The sequence below is a fragment of the Cynocephalus volans genome, chromosome 2 (assembly GCF_027409185.1).
Source record: "Cynocephalus volans isolate mCynVol1 chromosome 2, mCynVol1.pri, whole genome shotgun sequence".
Taxonomy (NCBI): Eukaryota; Metazoa; Chordata; class Mammalia; order Dermoptera; family Cynocephalidae; genus Cynocephalus; species Cynocephalus volans.
Window position 1 is genome coordinate 176,229,223 of NC_084461.1, and position 20,401 is coordinate 176,249,623.

General features: G+C 36.6%; 1 protein-coding gene across 4 annotated transcripts in view; it reads left to right on the top strand.

The window, feature by feature from the left end:
• The window catches only part of PSD3 (pleckstrin and Sec7 domain containing 3), a 373,102-nt gene that overhangs the window by 319,142 nt on the left and 33,559 nt on the right, over positions 1–20,401 (top strand). For all 4 annotated transcript variants that reach the window (XM_063083776.1, XM_063083783.1, XM_063083790.1 and 1 more), the window contains 2 exons: positions 8,829–8,986; positions 11,565–11,709. In XM_063083776.1, the coding sequence (XP_062939846.1) occupies positions 8,829–8,986; positions 11,565–11,709 (303 nt within the window). The remainder of the gene's footprint in view (positions 1–8,828; positions 8,987–11,564; positions 11,710–20,401) is intronic.

Consider the following 20,401-nt stretch of genomic DNA (forward strand, 5'->3'; position numbering starts at 1 on the left):
GTAGAGGTTTGAGCATCCCTAATTTGAAAATCCAAAATCTGAAATGCTCCCAAATCTGAATCTTTTTGAGTGCTGACACGCTCATTGGAGCATTTCTGATTTGGGATTTTTGGATTAGGGATGCTCAACTGGTATATATTCTACAAATACTTCAAAATAAAAATAAATAAATAAATAAATCCAAAATCCGAAACATTTGTGGTCCCAAGCATTTCAGATAAGGGATGCTTATCCTGTATATAGACAACAACTTTCAAGAAGTTTGAGTTGTAGTTTCCCCTGTCCTCCATTATCCCCTTATGTGATATCCTCCTTCCTGTGACTTTTGCAGATAATGGATCCCCAGTGTTTATCTCATTTCTACTGAATCTCTTCTCATTCCTGTTATTGATTTCTCTCCAAAGTAAAATATCTTCTTGTCTTTCTTCCTTTCCCCAGACAGTTTCTGACATTATCCAGAGTCTTATTTTTGCTTCTCCAGGTTCCACACAGTCCTCCGCATCGCTGTTTACCTCATTTCCCTTTCTGTCCCCATCACTTAATGTTACTTAGTCATATTTGCCTGTAGCTTTCAAGCAAAAAGTAAATCCACAGAGTATCAATAGTAATGTCAGAGCCATTTACACAATGTCATATTGGCAGCTGTGTGAGAAATAAAGTATCTACTCCCTAAAAGATCTTGGGCTTACAGTGTCCTTGAGAAGGCCAGTCTCCTGCATTGAATAGCTAGTAACGCTTAAAAATCATCTCATGGAAAAGCACCAGTTAACATATAAACCAAGTGTATAGGTGAGGACTGGAAAAGACACAGGGTAAATGGAATAAATTTGAGTAGTAACTGATTCCAGTTTCTAGAATTCTTCAAGGTAGAGCCTGTGAGATACAATACCAGCAAAGGGGCTGATTTAAATATATGCACATTTAAAACAATTCCAGAGTTTAGGTGTGATGATCAGGCACAGTAGGACATTTATGGTTAGAGTGGTTTTGTCAGTCTGACATACGTAAAAACACACTCCTGTCCTTGTTCTTTCTAGTACTTGCCCCTGAGCCCAAGCAGCTCATGCCAATGAGGGTAACCCTATTTGTAGTTAATATTACTATTAGAATATAAAGTGTTCATGGCAGAAGAGTCTAATATTATTTCAATGTGACAGTCACAGTTCATACATGCTTTAAAAATTAGAAATTGCTATAAATTAATGATAAAAATGATTAAATCCTTGTTGGTTCTGATGATCCATCATTTTTGAAATTTGGATATTAACTTTGTACCCATTTTGTTAACAGAAAGTGAGTCATCTGCTAGCCACTTGCTTAGACAAGCCTTTGCTATCACATAGTTTCAAAAGCGCTCTCTCCGTTTGAGTTACGGGCTTTGTGTCTGGGCCAGGCTCTCTGCCTCTTTTTTGTGAGGTTTATGATGGTATCCTTGTTACAGGTCTGCTTGTGACAAAACTGAACTACCCTAAAGATAAATTGTCAGGTGATTGATGGAATGATAGGTTTAGGTGGCCAGTTAGTGCATGGTGGGAATTACTTAGAGTTTGTCTATTGATTATTGTGTTCTCCAGACACAATAACCAGTAGTAATCAAAGAATCTCTGATGTGTTTTATCTTTAGGGTCTAGAAAACAACTGTTCAAACCTGAGTATATTTGCCATGTCTCTAGAAAGTGAAAAATCAGCTTATTATCTTAAAATGTAGTTTTCTATCACATTATATCGTGAACTCTCTGTTCTTGATACAAAATCTTCTCTTCATTCTTTGCATCACATGGAAGAGAGATTTGTTCCAGCTGAGCTGCCTCTAAGGTTTTTTTGAAGTCCAGTTGGAAAGGGAGTTTTTGCAGTGTTTGAAGTATAGGTAGCATCCGGGGTGAGCCTGGGCCAGGCAGAAGCAGGCCCTCGAGACTCAAGGCCTCCCAGACCGTGATGATGGCTGCCAGTCTGGGGCTGATGTGCGGGAGCCATGACGCCTGCAGCGGGCCGATCCCGGCCTGGTCTCCTGTCATCCTTTGTGCTTTCCTGTGTGTTCAGGACTTTACTCTTTCTTTTTGTGAAACTGCTGGCTGTGTGCCCTTTCAGACTTTGAAAAGGCTATCTGGACCCTCTCTCATCATTCTGTAAAACAATAGAAAATGCTTAAAAGGAAAAAATATTAACCAGGCTTTGAAGAATGATGACCACACCCATGTTGTCATTATTCATAATTTAGGTGAATGACACAGTCTAGCAGAGAAATGTGACCATTACGTAAGGGATATTTAGGGCTTAATCATAATTCTAAAAAACTAAATTCATAAAAAGACATCGCAGCTGGAAACACATCTGATCTCTGGGGTTTGAGATATTTAGGCTGTGTTCTGAAGGATTCTGTTTAAAAACACAATTCCCATTTAAATGCCTAGCAAACAGAAACTAGTTCATTCCTAATGAATTTTTTTGTCCCCACCTGAGAAGCTGATGCAGTAGTGTGTGGCTTCTTCCCAGTCATGCAAGTGTGACATAGGCCCAGGACTCAAACTGCTTTCCCTGTATGTCACTGAGGTCCCTACGCAATGTGTTTCTTTCCCTCTCTCTTTTCTCTTCCTGCCTTCCCTTCCCTCTTCTCCCCTCTTTCCCTTCCTTTTAATAAATGTCACACCCACACCAATCATATGAAAGTCGTAGAGGGAAACATATGAATTAAACACTAACTTGGCCCACAGGGCTCAGAACTGAATGGAAATGGAGTAGATGATGGATAGACACAGCGACGTCCCAAACAATGATACAAGTGTAGGCTTTAAGAGAATGTTAGAACATTCTAGAACTGAAAGGAAAACAGCAATAGCTTCCCACCAATAAAAACTATTGTATTAATTAATCATTAATTATTGTATTAATTAGAAAAATGGAAGAAATGTAGAAGAGTGAGTGGTAAGATTTTTTCTCTGCTTAAAAAGACTTTTAAGACTTCTTAAATTTCTTCTGATACTGACTCAAAGAATCCTATAATCTTTTTCTGCAAGGGCTAGTGATGGTTATCTGCTCTAACTCCCTATGCAGCTGCATAATCATTAAAAAGATAGATCCTAACTTCCTGGTTCACTTGTGAGATTTATCCTGGAACATTTCCTGTGCCTCACTGGAAGGAGGCCTGACGCCTTATTGAGAAAGCACTTCAAATAAGTGCTCCTCCCTAAGCAGACTAAGGGCAGTTTCAGTGCTAACAAAAGAAGTCCCGCTACAGGCCAATACCTCCACATTGTTGTCATAGGTAAGATGGGGACTACATACATGTTAATTGAATAAAATAATATAAAAAGTTTGAGTCCTCTGACTTCACTTTGCTCATTCTCTCTTAATTCTCCTTTCTACAGGAGTATAGGACATATTTTCCTGACTGTAACATTGTTTATGTAACCTGAGAAAATTAGATTAAATGATCCTCCAGGCTCCTTTAAACTTTAAAATTCCGTGATCAAATGATTTTCAAATATAGGCTTAGTGGAGTGATGAGCCAAAACATGTTTTTACTTAACTTGCTGTTATTACTAGCTTCCAAATTTGTGGAAACAGCACTTTTTGTGCTCAAATATAAAGAAAGAAGTACAAAGCTGAATGATAAGATACCAAACCATAAATACTCAGAATTAAAAAAAAATAGTCATCAAATTGTGAAAATGCTTTTAATGCTATTTTCAAAATCAGGTTTACCTTAATTACTGGCATTTTTATTAATATTAATATCTGCATGTCTTCAAGCAAGAGTATGTTTTCAGATCTTTCTGTGTCCTCTCAGTGGAAATTCAGACCACTTTAACTTTGTTTTAAATGGTTTTAATTACATACAGCAATTTTACCTATTTAGTAAGGCATGATGTAAATAATACTTTGAAAACTGGAATCTGAATGTTTTTAATTGATGTTGACGAATTTCAATTGAGATTTGGTCACTTTCTCAATTGCACTTTATATTCACCCGAGAATACAAATTTTCAGACTTGGTGCCAATTATTTGAACATATGTAGGTGATTTTTATGTTAATGTGTTATGGTTCAACTTCACAAGAGGTTTAATTACCAAGGTTCTTAGAGAAAAGAAACCTCTTCATTTCATGTTTTAAATGAATTAAGCAGCATTATGAAATCACATTTTTGGTGTTTATTAAAATGGTGAAGTGTTCTAATGAATCATACTGGATAAAACGATACAGATTGCAGGGAACACAGGGGACAGTAACATGTTTTCAGGCTTCATTTTTCACCCTTCACTTGTTTGAGAAAATGAGTAGTAATTAGATGTTATGGAGCATTTTCTTTTCTTATAGAAAATTTCTTGATCGAATTTATCTTGCTCTCTGTTTCACATTTTATTTTGCACAGCAAATAGTCTTAGGTTTGAAATGGCTTAATTACAGTAATTTATCCCTTCTTTCTTCCCAGTTCTATCATTTAAACACCATCTTCTACTTTAAGTAGTGAAAAATAAAGATGTCAGAATGAACACTATAAGATGAAGTCATTTCTTTTCATCCAATATTCAACTCCGATGTTTCCATTCTACCTTTAGTTTTGCTCATTTTTTGTGGACTTGGCACTTCATTTTCAGTAGAAATTCAGAATGCTGGGGCCGAGCCCGTGGCGCACTCGGGAGAGTGCGGCGCTGGGAGCGTGGCGACGCTCCGGCCGTGGGTTCGGATCCTATACAGGAATGGCCGGTGCACTCACTGGCTGAGTGCCAGTCATGAAAAAGACAAAAAAAAAAAAAAAAAAAAAAAGAAATTCAGAATGCTGGACGTATATGAAGGTTTGTATTTTGGCGTTTTTTTTTTTTTTTTTAAAGATGGTAAAATGATATTGCTATCAACTAGCAAAGTGGAAGCTTCTTAAAATTCTAGACTTTGGTTTAGTCCTAATTAAATGGATCCTATATTCCACTTCTGCCCTATATAGTGTTTTTCCTCCAAGATAAGGTAAACAGGCAGTGTATCGTAGAATTTTAGAAGCTGTCTTGGAAGAGAATACTTTTCAAAAACAATGATACAGTTCTCCCAAGGTGGCAGTTACTGTTATCTTTTACTTAGGGTCATAATAAATGCTGCATTTTAAAATTCTTTGCACTTTTAGGGCAATCTAAGAATGTCATTCTTTAAGCTTGGTTTTAAATGAAAATATCAGCAGAGCAAATGTGCTCCAAGAATATTTATCATGGCTCCAAGTGTGAAAGTCTGTTATTCAATATTAATAGCTACCAACTGGTCTTGTGTTTCTTATTCACCTATAGCAGTTTGTTAGACATCATGATATAGGCGGAAGTTGAAACTGTAAGAGTAGTTGTGACCATCTCAAGACATACTTATGGAACGAGAAAGAAAGGTCAGTGGCAGAACAAACCTTTGAAGGGCAAACTAAAGAGGAGTAGCAAAGTAATGATTAGAGAGGAAGGAGAAAAACCAACAGAGTATTGTAATGAGAAGCCAAAGAAGAATTTCTGGAATATTGTTGACTTCTTCAGGTGCCATTTGATGAAAACTGAAAAGAATCTATTGAATTTTGCAATTAGGAAGTCGTCACTGACCTTTGCCTGAACAGTTTTAATGAAGTGTAGAAATGGGCCCCAGGTTGCAGCAGATTAAAGAGGAAACTGGAAATGAATATATAAAAACAGTTAATATGGACTACTAACTCATCAGATATGAGGGAAAAGAGAGAGACAGACTTCTATTAAACCAGAAGTCAGAGGACAGTAGAATAGCATCTACAGACTATAAGTGAAACAAGTGAAATGGATTGCAACCATGAGTTCTATGTCCAGTTCTATATATCTGTCAAAGAAAATGAAAGATATTAGAGAATAAGAAAGATTATATGTTCTACCTGAAGAAAATACTTGAGAGAAAAGAAAATAACAAAGAGATGAAAGTAGAGATGTCAAGGTGGAAAAAAAGAGAAAGAAACCAGGTGAGCAATGAAATATGTAAAAAATTAAATTTAAAGGAATAAGAAGAGACTCAGAGAATGTATGTTGTAAGTGCTAAATAAGTTTTCTTGAAACAGAAAATGTATAATACAAGATAATTTTAGTAAGATAGCAGAGCTAAGCACACTAAACTAAGCAAAATTTAAGATTGATGGGAGGGGAGGAAAGTGAAGATATTTTTTAAATTTTATCTTGATGTGGATGAGTAGTAGAGAAAAAGATCATCTTCGTGGTAAAGAAAGATTTCTTCAAGTTTTCATCTTATATGACTAAGCACTAAATAGGATAAAGAAGAACATTTTAAAATAATCAACAGCACATAGTTATAGGGAAGATAATAGTTATAAACCTAACTGCACCAAACAACATAGCAAGTAAAGTGTAAAACAAAAACTATTAGAAATGCAAGGAGAACTTGAAATACATTATAGTTGAAAAGGTCAATATACATGTCTCAGGAGAATGAACTGGTAGAAAAAAATGTAAGGGCATAGAGGAGTTGAATCAATAAACTTGAATAAAAAAATACACACTCACCCCTCAAAGAATAAACTTTTTAAAATGTCTATGGAACATTAACAAAAATCAAACATATAGTTGGCTACAAGAAAAACCTTACCACATTTTTGAGAAAAAAATAGATTTTATAGACCACATTCTCTGGTCATAAGCCAATAAAATTAGAAATATATAATGATAAGTAACTAAACTTTAGGCACACCTTAAATTTGAGAAACACATTCCTTGATGCTACTAAGATCAAAGCAGAGAGCAAAAATTAAAACTACAAAGTATAGAAAGTAATGAAAGAATACTCTTCATTCTAAAACTGTGTTACACGGTGTAACCCCTACTCAGAGGAAAAATTATAACCTTAAATTTTTAACTAATTAAGGAAGAAATATGAAAAACAAAAGAACTAAGTAATCATCTTAAGAAATTCAAACAGCAACAACAAAATAACCAAAAGACATTAGGGAAGAGGAGTTAAGATAAAAGCCTAAATCATAGACCTAGAACATCAAAAAAATGTATGTACAGATTTCTAGGCTAAGCGGCCAACTCACATATCAGGTATGTTAGAAATTAGTATGTATGGAAATAGAAGTAGTGTATAATTCTCTGAAGGTAATTTTGGCCCTGGTCATTTCTCCCCATTCCACTTATTTATCTACTGTAGATTCCTATCTGGAAACCAAGAGGTTATACTGAATGTAGGGCAAGATATGCAGGGTTCTAATATAGCATAATGATAAGGCTGGAGGGGGATTATAAGGCTGGAGAGGGTTTTGTGTTGTCATGCTACCTCTAGTTGAAACTCCTACTCTAAAAAATTACCGTGGAAAGAGACTTGTGAATCTTTGGAATGTTAAATCACTGAAAAAACCTCATTAAAAAAGGACAAGAAAGACCTCAAAACATAACTAGATTATAGTTTTATGAATTAATGGCAATTATAGAAGAACAGATACATGTAAATCTGTTGTATTTATTTTAATATTTTAATTCTCCTTTATTATCATACCTCTCTAGAAGACTCATTATTAACAGCATTTCTTAAACTTTGAGGCTTTATAAGATAAAACTTGTTGCAATCCCTAAGTAAAAATTTTATCATTTAATATATAAATGTGGGCAATATTTATATTGCTTCTGGCATTTACTTCATATTTTAGAGGGGAAACCTTTGCCTCTCAGTGCTGTCGTGATAGTGGTCATAAAGGAGGCCTGCTGTTTACTTTTGACTCAGTTTGTATTGACGGCAATACTACATTTGAATTGCTTGATTTGTGGAGGGAATGGACAAAAGCCGGGAGAGGAATGGGGGATTGTAATTGTTTCTCTGAAAGTCTGTAAAATCAGACTGTGATAAGAGAACAGACAATGTCTTCCTTTGGGCTTTTACTACTAATTAGGAGGTGGTGTGTGTGTGTTTTCTTTATAGGAGAAATGCAAGTTTATTTAGCATCATGTCTTATTTTTGATAAAATATGGGAAGAAGGATGAAGGGCCTTAAACTCTAGAAAACATCTCCTATAACAGTTTACACCATATGCATTATATACATAGTATATTTTCATTGGTTTTAGGCCTTTTTTATTCTAATGAACCCAGGAACTACTAGAAATGACAGAGTCAAACTTGTTTTAAATTCTAATTATTATTCTCCTAGTTGGGTTTTTTTAGTTATGTTTGAAGAATATACAGAAGAACCTTTATAAATTCTATATATTGTGTAGTTGGTGCCAAGAGATAAAATTGCATATATACGACACCTTCCTTTTTCCATAATTTTACCTATTTTTAAAATTTATGATACTAGAGTTAAGCTTTCTCCTGATTATTAAATTGATTTTTCTCTTTTCTTTCAGCGCAAGAGCTGGAGAATACATTTTATTTTACTGTTCACTTTTATTTTGATACTATTAAACCTAAAAGGAAAGCTGTAGGGAAATGTGTCTTTGGAGCAGTGAACAAAATGGCATTGTTTCACCATCAGTATAACTGTGCACACTTTTGCATTTATTCATTTAATCCTGAAATCAAATCACACTAACCATTGGACCTGGCCTCATTTCACATCAGTGTAAATTGTGTGTGATAGGTATTTACCTTAATTATTATACATCAGCTGTTTTTTTAAATGCCTCTTAGGGACGTGCATTTTCTCACTGTCAGCACATGTTTCAAACAACGTGATGTTCTGTGATATCTATGAGGTTGCAAAGAGTTGTTTCTACTCATTCATTTCACTTTTTTCATACACTTTCTACATTTTTTCTCTTAGTTTTAGGTTTCAAAAAGAAAAATTGAAATCCAATCATGATCTTGTCTTTTTTTTCTTTGTACCCATCTGTAGGATGAATATAAGCCAGAAAAGGCCTTGTCTGAAGAGGACTTGAAAAACGCTGTGAGTGTGCACCACGCCCTGGCATCCAAGGCCACGGAGTATGAGAAGAAGCCGAATGTGTTTAAACTTAAAACTGCTGACTGGAGGGTCCTGCTTTTTCAAACCCAGTATGTTTCGTTAATTTGGGGATTTTTAATTGTTTTTGTTTTCTGGTTTGCTTAGCGCCACTTTATACCAAGGAATAGAATCAGGTTCTGCAAGGGGAAGTTTTTGGAGTTGGAGTCAAAGTCATGAACTGGTTGCATTCGAGAGAACTGAAAAGACTGTAATAAAAAATAGAAACCTTTGGTTCAAGTTTTTCATCTGCTACAAAGTAGCCCTGTGACTTTTAGTTGACATTTAACATCCCTTGAACTCAGTATCTTCATCAGTAAAATACGAGGGTTTTAGTAGATAAGTTCTGTCACAAAATGAGTAAAATAGACCTGGATTCAAATCACATTTCTAGCTCTCTCTCCCAGAATGTAATTTAATTTCTTTGGACTTCAGCTTATTACTAGTGTATGTAGTAATGTTTATCTCCCAGGGTTCTGGTGAAGATTAAATGAGAAGTGTGTAAAGTACCTTACACTGTGCCTGGCACGTAGAAATTGTTCAATAAATATGAATATTTATCTTATTCTCTTGTTTTCCTTTCCTTCTGAGTGTTAATAAATAATCTGATTATACTAGAAGGAAAAGATAAAATCATGCTGTGGGCAAGAAAATCAGATGGATTGCCAGTTTAATGAAGGGTTTATTGACAGACTTCAGATTAGAAGTGGAGCATTCCACACAGAGAATGCTGGATTTGTGAAGTGAGAAACTTTGGACTTTCAGAACTGAGCCTCTAGAACAGGAATGTTAATAGGGGCCACACATAGATAGCATCAGTGTCTGTGCAGACAGTGTTAATCATTCACGGCTTGAGCTTGACTTCAGAATCACCCTCAGCATAGGACTGTGAGCTGACCCTGGAATGAAAATTTGAAATCAAGGTTGTGAATGCAAGTATCTGCATACTGGTTTGATAAAAGCAATGTAAGATCAAAAAAATAAAAATGAGAACAGGAGCAGTCACTCTGATAATTTTTGGATGTTGAACTTTCAAAGGTATAAAATTGCTGACATCAGGTGGTGATGAAGTCACAAGGAAACACGTTTTTGGAGTATGGGAACAGGACCATTAACACCACAAAGGGCCCATTGCAAGAAGTATAATTACAGCTGTTAGGCATAAAGAATATTTCAAATTATTTTATTATCTAATTTTTTAAAATCTAAAATACCAGATAACGAAAGAGATTGATGCAGAGATTAGTAAACTGAAATAAAGGAGCCAGAGATATCAGACTAGAGAGGCATATGGGGTGCACTAAGAGCTGATAGCTCTTGTAGGCTCAAATTGATGTGGTTTCTCAGAAGAAAATTATTGGAGAAGAAAATTATTTTAGATTGGGCTGACATTTTTTCCACCTTCTATTTATTGATTATACAAATGTTAGATAATCTATTCTGGTTCATGACCATTTTTACCATTCATTTATGAATTCACAAAACATTCACAAATATTCAAATATTTGTGAATGTTTTGTGAATTCGTAAATTCACAAATTTATGGGTTGAGCTTTCTGGATATAATGACACATAAAAATATGATTATGACATCAGACGATTTCCACCTCTTCTCAGGTGGATTGTTTTTAACAGTCTTATTTGAGGCACACTTTACATAAAATTTTACCTGTTTTAAATGAATGTTTTAATGATTTTTAGCAAATCTACAGAATGGTGCAGCTATCACCACAACTCAGTTTTGTAACACTTTCATCACTCCAAAGAGGTCCCTGTGCCCATTTTGCTGTCACTCCCCTGTGGCACCCCCAGCCCCAGACACCCACCAGTCTACTTTCTATCTCTATAGTATTGCCTTTTCTGGACACTTCATATAAACAGAATATGTGGGTTTTTTGGTCTGGCTTCTTTTACTTAACATAAAGTGTTGGAAGTTCATCCATGTAGCATGTATCAGTACTTCGTACCTTTATTGCTGAATACTATTCGATTGTATGGATTTGCCACATTTTGATTATCCATTCTCTAATTGATGGACATATGAATTGTTTCCCCTTTTTGACTCTTAGTAATGATACTCTGAATATTGACATACAAATCTTTGTGTAGCTATATGTTTTTACTTCTCTTGAATACCTATTTATAAGTGGAATTGCTGAGTTGTATGATAAATTTATAGTTAACTTTTGAAGAAACTGTCAAACTGTTTTCCAAAGTAGACATACCTTTTACATTCCCTCTGTCATTCTGTGCCTCAGTTGGATTTTAAAATCAAATTATGTGATTAAAAGAGACGACTTAATTTTTGTTTATTTTTGGACTGGCCTAGTATCAAACAGAGTAGAGGTTGAATAAATATTTATTATCAGGTGATTCCTCTTTTTTTCCTTCTGTATCCTAGAGAGATAATCACAGTCTTAAACTGTGATGATCATAGGTTCTAGGGCCTTTAACTACCATGTTGATTGCTGTTGAGAATGTTAATTTCAATGAAGTTTTGTCAGGGATTAATTGCACCAAGAAGAATAATTGACTTTTATGTGCTATTTTTAAATCAGTAAGAGAAAGGGACAAAGGGCAATGCACTTAGATGTAGAAGTACCCTAACACAAACATATCTGTTTCTCATAGGAGTCCAGAGGAAATGCAAGGGTGGATAAACAAAATTAATTGTGTTGCAGCTGTGTTTTCTGCACCACCCTTTCCAGCAGCCATCGGCTCTCAGAAGAAGTTTAGCCGCCCACTTCTGCCTGCCACTACAACAAAATTGTCTCAGGTAAGTCATTTTCATAGTGCTTTGACCTTGGAAAAAAGTACTCGGTAAAATAATCTTATTAGAATTTGTATTTGAATAGTATTTCATACTATTATAGGGCAGCTGGGAGACCTTGCCCTATAAAGGCATATTGTATAAAGGTGGCAAAAGGCAGTTTACTGCATTTTACACTTCATATAGAAGGCTGACACAGTTGAGTCATGGTTAGTAGGACACATTCTTTGGTGTAGTTTCTAAAACTTATATCAGTTTACTATTCAATCAGTCATACGTGCCTGGCTTTTTTTCCTTTTTTTAACTAACAGCTGATAATTTTTAAATGACTGGCTGATGTTAGGAAGATATCATAGCTTGGTGACAAGCTTTTCATTTATTCATTCATTAGCTCATTTTATTGAGTATTTACTATATCCCAGGCTATATTTGCTGTTAGGAATGTCAAAACATTTTCAAGGATCCACCACTTACAGTCCAGTGGGGAAAGGCCTTTCCTACCTTACAGGACAGAGCTAAATGGAACATTTGTGTTTTCTGAGTTAATCAAGATAAGGTACACCAGAACTCTGTTCCCTCTGCATTTACATAAACTTCTCTCCTGCTGTCAGATTAATCTTTCTAAAAACCGTATTTTATCATGTCCTCCTCCTACTTAAAACTGTGTTCTGAGAATGCTGTCTGTAAGCCAGGTTTGCCAGTTTTAAACCTATCTACAATACTCCTCTTGCCATTGACTAGTTAAGGATTTTGGAAGCTACTTCGATGTCTCTGTGAATTTTTTATTGCTGGAACAATTGAAATAGTTTTATCTGACGTGATCAACCAGCTCCTCTACGCATCTCTGATATCTTGATTATCAGTGATACATTTGTTTCATAAATGTGTATTGTGTGTCTGTTGTACATCCCAGACTATTTTAGGCTGGAGACAGAAAAGCAGGTGAAACCCAGACCCTCTCTTGACAGAGTGGCAAAAACAAGCAAGCAATTGTAATACAGTTTGATAGAGGTACAGGAAGGGTATGTGCAGAGTGCTCTTGGGATTCAAGGAAGGGACATCCAGCCTGGCCCTGGTGGTGAAGTGTGATATCTAATGTGCAGCTTACAGAATGCAATTAGACAAGGTGTGTAATGAGATAATAGAATGATTCAGTAGAGGAACAAGGGCCAAGAGGGGAGAAAACATGGATGCAGGAACCACACACAACTTATCAAATGTGACCTGAGTACAGTGTTGAGAAAAAGCGAGAAATGTTCCTCTGTGAAATAAGCAAAGGTCAGATTATGAGGGACTTTGTCATGTGTAGGATTTTGAGTGCCTCAGTGGTTCTCCAGCATCTTTAGGATAATAGTTTTAAGCGTGAGAGTGATGCAATCATATTTATACTTTACAAATTATTCTCTTTACAATAGGAGGAACATATTAGAGGAAGATACTACTAGAAGCAAAACAGCCCATTTTAAAGGAACTTTCACTAATCCAGAGGAGATATAAATTAAGTTAGTTGTAGAAGAGATGCGAGTGTAGAATGGATAGTTCCAGTGGCTCACTGAAGTGGAGGAGAAAGGGCTGTCATCAGGCTTGGATAGCTAGGGACTGTGGTGTCTGACCTGGCTTTTGTAACCTCTCCTCACCATCTCCTGGCTTCTCCTCTGTTGCTTCTTCTCAGAGTCCTTTCCTGGGTCCTTTTCTACCTGCAAACGTTGCAGCTCCCAGGACTCAGAAGCAGACTAAGACACTTGAGAAACATTTTTTTTTAAGTTATTTCAGTTAAAAAATTAAAAAATGAAAAACAGGAGAATGTTGTGCCAAGAAAAGGTCAGGTAAAATTAAGACAAAAATATGTCATATTAAGTGGCAGGAAGGTCACTGGGTAAGCTTAGCGAGAGCAGTTTCGGTGGAGTGATGGGCAGAAACCATGTTGGTTTCCTTTGATAACAGAATGGGGCATAGTAAGGAAGTTGAGGACAAGGATGGGCACAGGTATTACCATAAGTTATAAAAAAAAAAAAAAAAAAAAAAACAAGACGAGTAGTAAGAAGAGAAGAGACATGGTTTCAGGAAAGATTCTTTTGTGGTTTTTTTGGTGTTTTGGTTTTTTAATTCATAGTTGTTATTAACATGTACTGGATGCTTACTATGTAAACACTGCTATTACTCTGTAGTTTAAATACTACCAAAAACACTGTTAAGAATAGAAAGGACTAATTAACTCCCAAAATTTTATCCTTGACAATTAAATGCCATTCTGCCTTGTAAGCTCAGCAGGGTAGGATAGCATTTAATTTTCATGGATAATAAATATGCTAAGAGAAGGCAAAGGCTCTTACTGATTTACCAGAAAGTATGTTGGCCGACTTCTCCATCTATCCAACTAAAATATGAACTCTTAAAGCAAATGCATTTTCCTGCTTGGGTACGTAACATAAACAGTATACCACATTAATAGCAAAGAGTATATTACATAAATAATAAACAACATTACATTAGGAAAGGGGAGAAAAAAATTAACTAGAAGCAAAAAAAACCTTCAGAAGTTTAGTTTTGTTCTATTAATTCCACTATGGACTTTCCAATTATTGTTATTTTTCAGTAGATTGGTCTTTCTCAAAATCATTTCTGTAAAAGATCCAGGGGAGAAGGTGAGTTGAACTAAAGAGGGTTGTTAGTAAGCACGTCATTCATGGAAGCTTTATGTAGCTTGGAGCAACATATGATTTTTCCCTTGTTCTTCCCTCACTGTAGAATCTACAATTCTGTTTACTTTCTACTTTGAAAAATGTATTGCTGTCCTGTTTATGTGTGAGCTGTACACTAGTGAGTCACATGCACGTGAACATGAATGTGTTCATCTATTTGTGTGTTTTTACCAGAACTAGCAAGCGAGCACCTTTCTTAAGGTAAAGTCTCTTATTTAAACAAAGGTCTTACACCAGAACAAAAAATAGAATGCATTATTTTTTGATATTTTTTCTTATTTTGGATATAAATCCACCGAGACACACCAAAAAATGCTTATATAGTGTGACCAAAGTGATGGGTTGAGATTTTAAGTAAGAAAGCAATAACTGAAGAGAAGCATCCCCCAGTGTCGCATAAGACCAGATGACGATGCCATCAAGAATTTAACTTCTTTGGAAAGGAATAAGATGATTTCCTCACCAGTCAAATCACTGAGCCTTTGGGGCCTCAGTTTTCCATCTGGCAAATTAGATTTTTCTAGAATGTTTTTAAGGTTTTTTTCTGTTACTAACTCTGTATTGCTTCTTTGCCTCAGTCATGATGTTTGTTTACTAAAAGCAGAAAAAGATGTTCTACCTTGGAGAGTAATAGGACAATTTGGAAACAAATATGTAAAACCAAGCACATGATGAAGATAGATTATAAAGAGGGAGAGAAGAGTTAGTTTGCCCACAGCCTAGTGCAGGTGTTTGGAGTAGCCTCTACTTTCAGTAGAGACTGTGGGGGCGATGTCTCTGCTGGAGTCACAGTGCGCCTCCAGCAAATCCTGGAATATGTGTCGGGATGCACCCAGCAGTTCTCCAGTACCTTGCAGACTAGTTCTCCTCCTTTAGCCCATGCATTTTCAATCTCAGCACCATTGACATTTTGGTATGGATAATTCTTTGTTGTGAATTGTAAGATGCTTAGCAATATCCCCAGCCTCTACCCACTAGAAACAGATAGCACCCCCTAGTTACGACAACCAAAATTGTCTCCAGATATTGCCAAATGTCCTCTGGGGTCAAAATCTACTCCCTCCTGATGAGAACCACTGCTTTAGCACTCAATGGTTCTGAATCTATGCAACTAGCCATCTGCCCTTTCTCCACACCCCCACAACCTAGCTGTGACTCTCCGAAATGCCAGAACTTCCTGGATAATTTCAGTTTACAAAATACATGTATAACAATGTGAGTGCTCTGATGGAAAAAAAGATAAACAGTGTTAGGAAAAAATTAAATGTTCAATTAAAAGATTGCTTAGTACTTTTTAAGACACTCTGTTCATTACCCTGTCATTTGTGAGCTTTTCTTTAATTTATTCTTGTCTTTTCTCCAAAACATACTCGCCTTAATTATTAAAATTGATTATTGTCAGTGCTGCGTGGTTCTTTCTGAACATCTCTGCTGTGTAGGAGGAGTCACCTTCTTTAGTTGTTTTTCATGACAGTGTTGCCAGAGCACATTTTTCTTCTTCTATTGGGGGTGGAGAGACTAGTTTGAAAATTTGTTTTGTTTCTTCTCCTTCTAGTGCAGCTCTCCAAACAAAGAATTTCATGGTCGGCACCCTTCAGGGTCTATGCAGGACCTCCCTTTCCATTCACCAAAGCAGTCATTTTCAAACTTTAACCTGCACAATAGTTATCTGGGGGTTTTTGTGAAATGCACCTTTTTCACAGGTTGTTCAGATCCGGGCTGGGGCCCAAGAATATGTATGTTTGTCACACACACACCAGGCTACCGGCCAGCACATGGGCTCAGATCACACTTAGGCACACCACATTGTACCAATCTCTGCCTCCCTTAGGTCTTTCACTACTTCTCTGGAGACCTGTACCTCATGAAGTCACCGTCTCCTGACATCTAGTTCTGTTTTCTTCTTTGAATTCCAGCCATTCTCTTGTAAAAGTTTGAATCAACAAATAATCACTAAATACTAAATAAAGTTTTGGGCCAGGCCTTCTGATGAACACAGAGCACAGACAAAGGAAAGTTCTGTGCTTGCTTCCCCCGCCCCTCATTTTATCCTGTAGCTTAACCACAGGGCAGTAGTGCTGAGGGCCAGTTGCATGGGGAGGACGTGAGGAGCTGCAGGATTTCGGAGGATCAAGTTATCCTGGGAGTTGCCTCTGTTACTGGCCAGAACCACACTCTTCTCGCCCTGCCCTATTCCACACTTCCTGCACAACATTCTGTCACTTTACCTCTTAAGCATTGTTCATATCCTACCCTCACTCGTTACTCAAGACTTTTGTCATCTTTTACTTAGATTGCTGATCCAGCTTTTATGATCATTCATCTTTCCAATGCTAAATATTTGAGCAGGTCTCCTCCAACATATTTTTGTTTTTAAATAAAATATACTACATGTCCTACCATCAACTTAAATGGTAGTTATTAGTAAACATTAACATTTCATAGTCCTTAGATTAGAAACAATAACTTTAAAATTTTTACCAATGCCTAAAGAATCCAATAAAAAACTTGTAGGACTCATAAATGAGTTCAGCATGGATTTTTGTATGGTATGTGAATTATTTCTCAGTACTGTTTCTCCAAATTCTCCCCAGTGGGTCATCTTACCTGGTGTACATACCCCTCTTTGGAAAACTGGTCCAGACTATTTCTGTAACCACTTGAGATCTCTCTTCCTTTAATCTTGCTTCCCACCAATTGATCCTTTACAGATCTGGCTAAAATATTCTAATTATGTCCCTTTGACTTTTGCCAGTAAGATGCAGTCCAAACTCCTTGGCGTGGCCTCAGATGATGACCACACTTTTCCCAGAATAGTTTCTTATTCATTTCTTAGAGGTCTGTGTTTAACATTTATTAAGTACTTGAAAAACAAATCATGTGGAAGTTATTATGCTTAAGCTCATTAAACACTGTGTTTAAGGTCTTTAAAACTACTTAAACATGAAGTGGTGAAATAAAATCTTTCTAATGGTGCTTTCAGCAATACCCTCCCCACAAATTGACTCAAAGGCAGATGTTCTTTATTCTAAATTCCATACTGCCTGGATTTGATAGGACTCTAGTGTTTAGCTATTTGGCTTGTAAATTACACTGCAGATTCCTAGAAAAATCATTACCTTCTAAGTCATCTGTCTCTCTTAAGACAGCACAAAGGAAACAGTCAGAGCTGTTTAAAAAATAATCCTTTTTTTTTTTTTAAATGATCCATTTATTCAGCTGCTGTTTACCTAGGGAACTATATATCAGACACTCTGTTAGGTATTGTGGGCATTAGAAAAATAGCTAAGACAGTGGTCTTGGCTGTCAGCTTATAAGATCTTAAGGTATTTCTTAATGTTAGGCAGATAATGTCTATAAACCAAAAACTACACCACATTCTATCTTCTCCGCTCAACACGTACTAGACCCTGGAGGGTTTAAGGAAAAAAATGACATTTCTTAGCCTTCCAAGAGCTTATAATCAGTAAAGGACATAAAATTTACGCATAGGTCAGAGTATATTTTGTACTAAATGTGTGGTATAGGCATTTAAGTGCTGTAGTTGTACAGAAGAGGAAGAGATTGTAAGATCTGGAGTACACTTGTTCTGAGTGGAATTTAGGATAAGGAGAGTGGACCTGGGTACAACCTGCGTGTTTGAGAGCCGTGGGAGAGAAGGCATGTTAGGACAGATGGAGTTATGAAGAGCTTTGAAAGCTGAATTCAGCATCGATTCATTGAGAAAGAGAATGTTTGAAATTTATGATTTTAGCAGCCCTTTGGAATTAAGAAGGTTATTCTCAGGTGAGTTTATGACAAAAAGTTGGAAGAATAGGGCCGCAGTCACTCTCTGAAGTTCAACTCGCCGTTTCCTCTAAGATGAAGAGGTTAGAAGGGGCCATGGCCAGGTTCTCTCTCAGTTTAGAATTCCTAGGATTCTGTATCCCACAGTTGGGGAAAAAAAGATGGATGGCAGGAACTGTGGGCTTTTCTTCTCCTTATTCCCAGCGCCAGCACAGGGGCTGCCACATGGTGGGCACTCGGTGAGGTTTGTGAGTGGACGAGTGTGCTCTACCCTGGATCTTCCTGCTGTCTTTCAAGACTTCCTCGTCTTCCCGCTCACACCGTCTGCATTTCTAGGGTTCATTTTTATTTTCCACAGCTCTTCTTTCATCCTTCTTTCTGTGAAGAGGAACAAGTTGGTCTCATGCTCCCTGAAAAAGGGATAAAGAGCCGATTTCCAGGCCTTGGTCCTGGGCTGTGCATGAGGACAGGGGGCTTTCATTCCAGCTCAGCCCCCGACTCACTGCATGATCTTGAACAGCCAAGTTGCTGTTCCCATTACTGCCTCAGTTATGCAGCACTTTCTCCGTGGAGGTGAAATTAGAGTTTGACATTTTAAAGGAAAATAGGAAATTTCACTCAAAATACTGTGTAAGTAGAAAAAAGTAAAATCTTTTTAAAATTTTTAATTGACACATAATGTGTATATTTATGGTAGAAATGTGATGTTTTGATATATGTATACATTGTGGAGGGATTAAATGAAGCTAATTAACATATCCATCACCTCACATACTTATTTTTTGTGGTGAGAACATTTAAAATCTACTCTTAGCAATTTTGAAGTATACAACACTTTATTATTAACTATAGTCACCATGCTATACAGTTGAACTCTCAAATGTATACTTCCTGTGTAACTGAAATTTGGGCCTTTTGACCAACATCTTTCCAATCTCCACAAACCCAGCCTTTGGTAACCACCATTCTACTCTCTACTTCTATGAGTTCGACAATTTTAGATTCCAAATATAGGTGAGATCATGCAGTATTTGCCTTTCTGTGCCTGGCTTACTTCACTAGGCATAATGTCCTCCAGCTTCATCCATGTTGTCACAAAAGACAGAAGTTCCTTCTTTTTTAAGGCTGAATAGTATTCCATTGTGTATATATACCACTTTTTTTTTATCCATTCATTCATTGATGGACACAGGTTGCTTCTGTATCTTAGTTATTGTGAATACTACTGCAATGACGATGAAGTACAGATGTCTTCTTGAGATACTAGTTTCATTTCCTGTGGCTTTATGCCCAGAAATGGGATTGCTGGATCATATGGTAATGCTATTCTTAGTTTTCAGAGGAATCTCCATACAGTTTTCCATAGTAGCTGTACTGGTTTACATTCCCAGCAACACGGGTTCCCTTTTCCCCACATCCTCACCAGTACTTGTTATCTTTCATCTTTTTTAGAATAGCCATTCTAACAGGTGTGAGGTGATATCTCATTGTGGTTTTTTAATTTGCATTTCCCTGATGATTAGTGACAATGAGCAGTTTTATATATATCTGTTGTCCACTTGTATGTCTTATTTTGAGAAATGTCTATTCAGGTCTGTCTTAGTCTGTTTGTGCTGCTATAACAAAATACCACAGACTGGGTAATATATAAAGAACAGATCATTTATTTTTCACAATTCTGGAGGCCGGAAGTCCACAATCAATGCACCGGCAGATTCTGTGTCTGGTAAGGGCCCAGTCACTGCTTCAAAGATAGTGGCTTGTTGCTGCATCTTCAGAGGGAAGAACTTTGTGTCCTGACATGGTGGAAGGCGGAGGACGAGCAAAAGGGCCTAAGCTAGTTTCCTGTAGCCTTTTTGTAAGGCACTCATCCATTCATGAGGGCTCTGCTCTTGATTTAATCACTGCGCAAAAGACCCCACCTCTTATCTTAATACCACCACAATGGGGATTAAGTTCCAACATGAATTTTGGAGGCAACACATTCAAATCATAGCAATGTCTTTTGCCAATTATTTAATTGGATTATTTGTTTTCTTGCTATTAAGTTGTTTGAGTTTCTTATGTATTTTAAACATTAGCCACTCTGAAAAAATTAAATCTTAAATGACATCTAAAACTAGCCCTTTAGATAAAATTTCATTGTATATATTATCAAAGTTCTTACCAATTTAAATCTATTCACGTACAGCCACAATTTTTCTTGCATC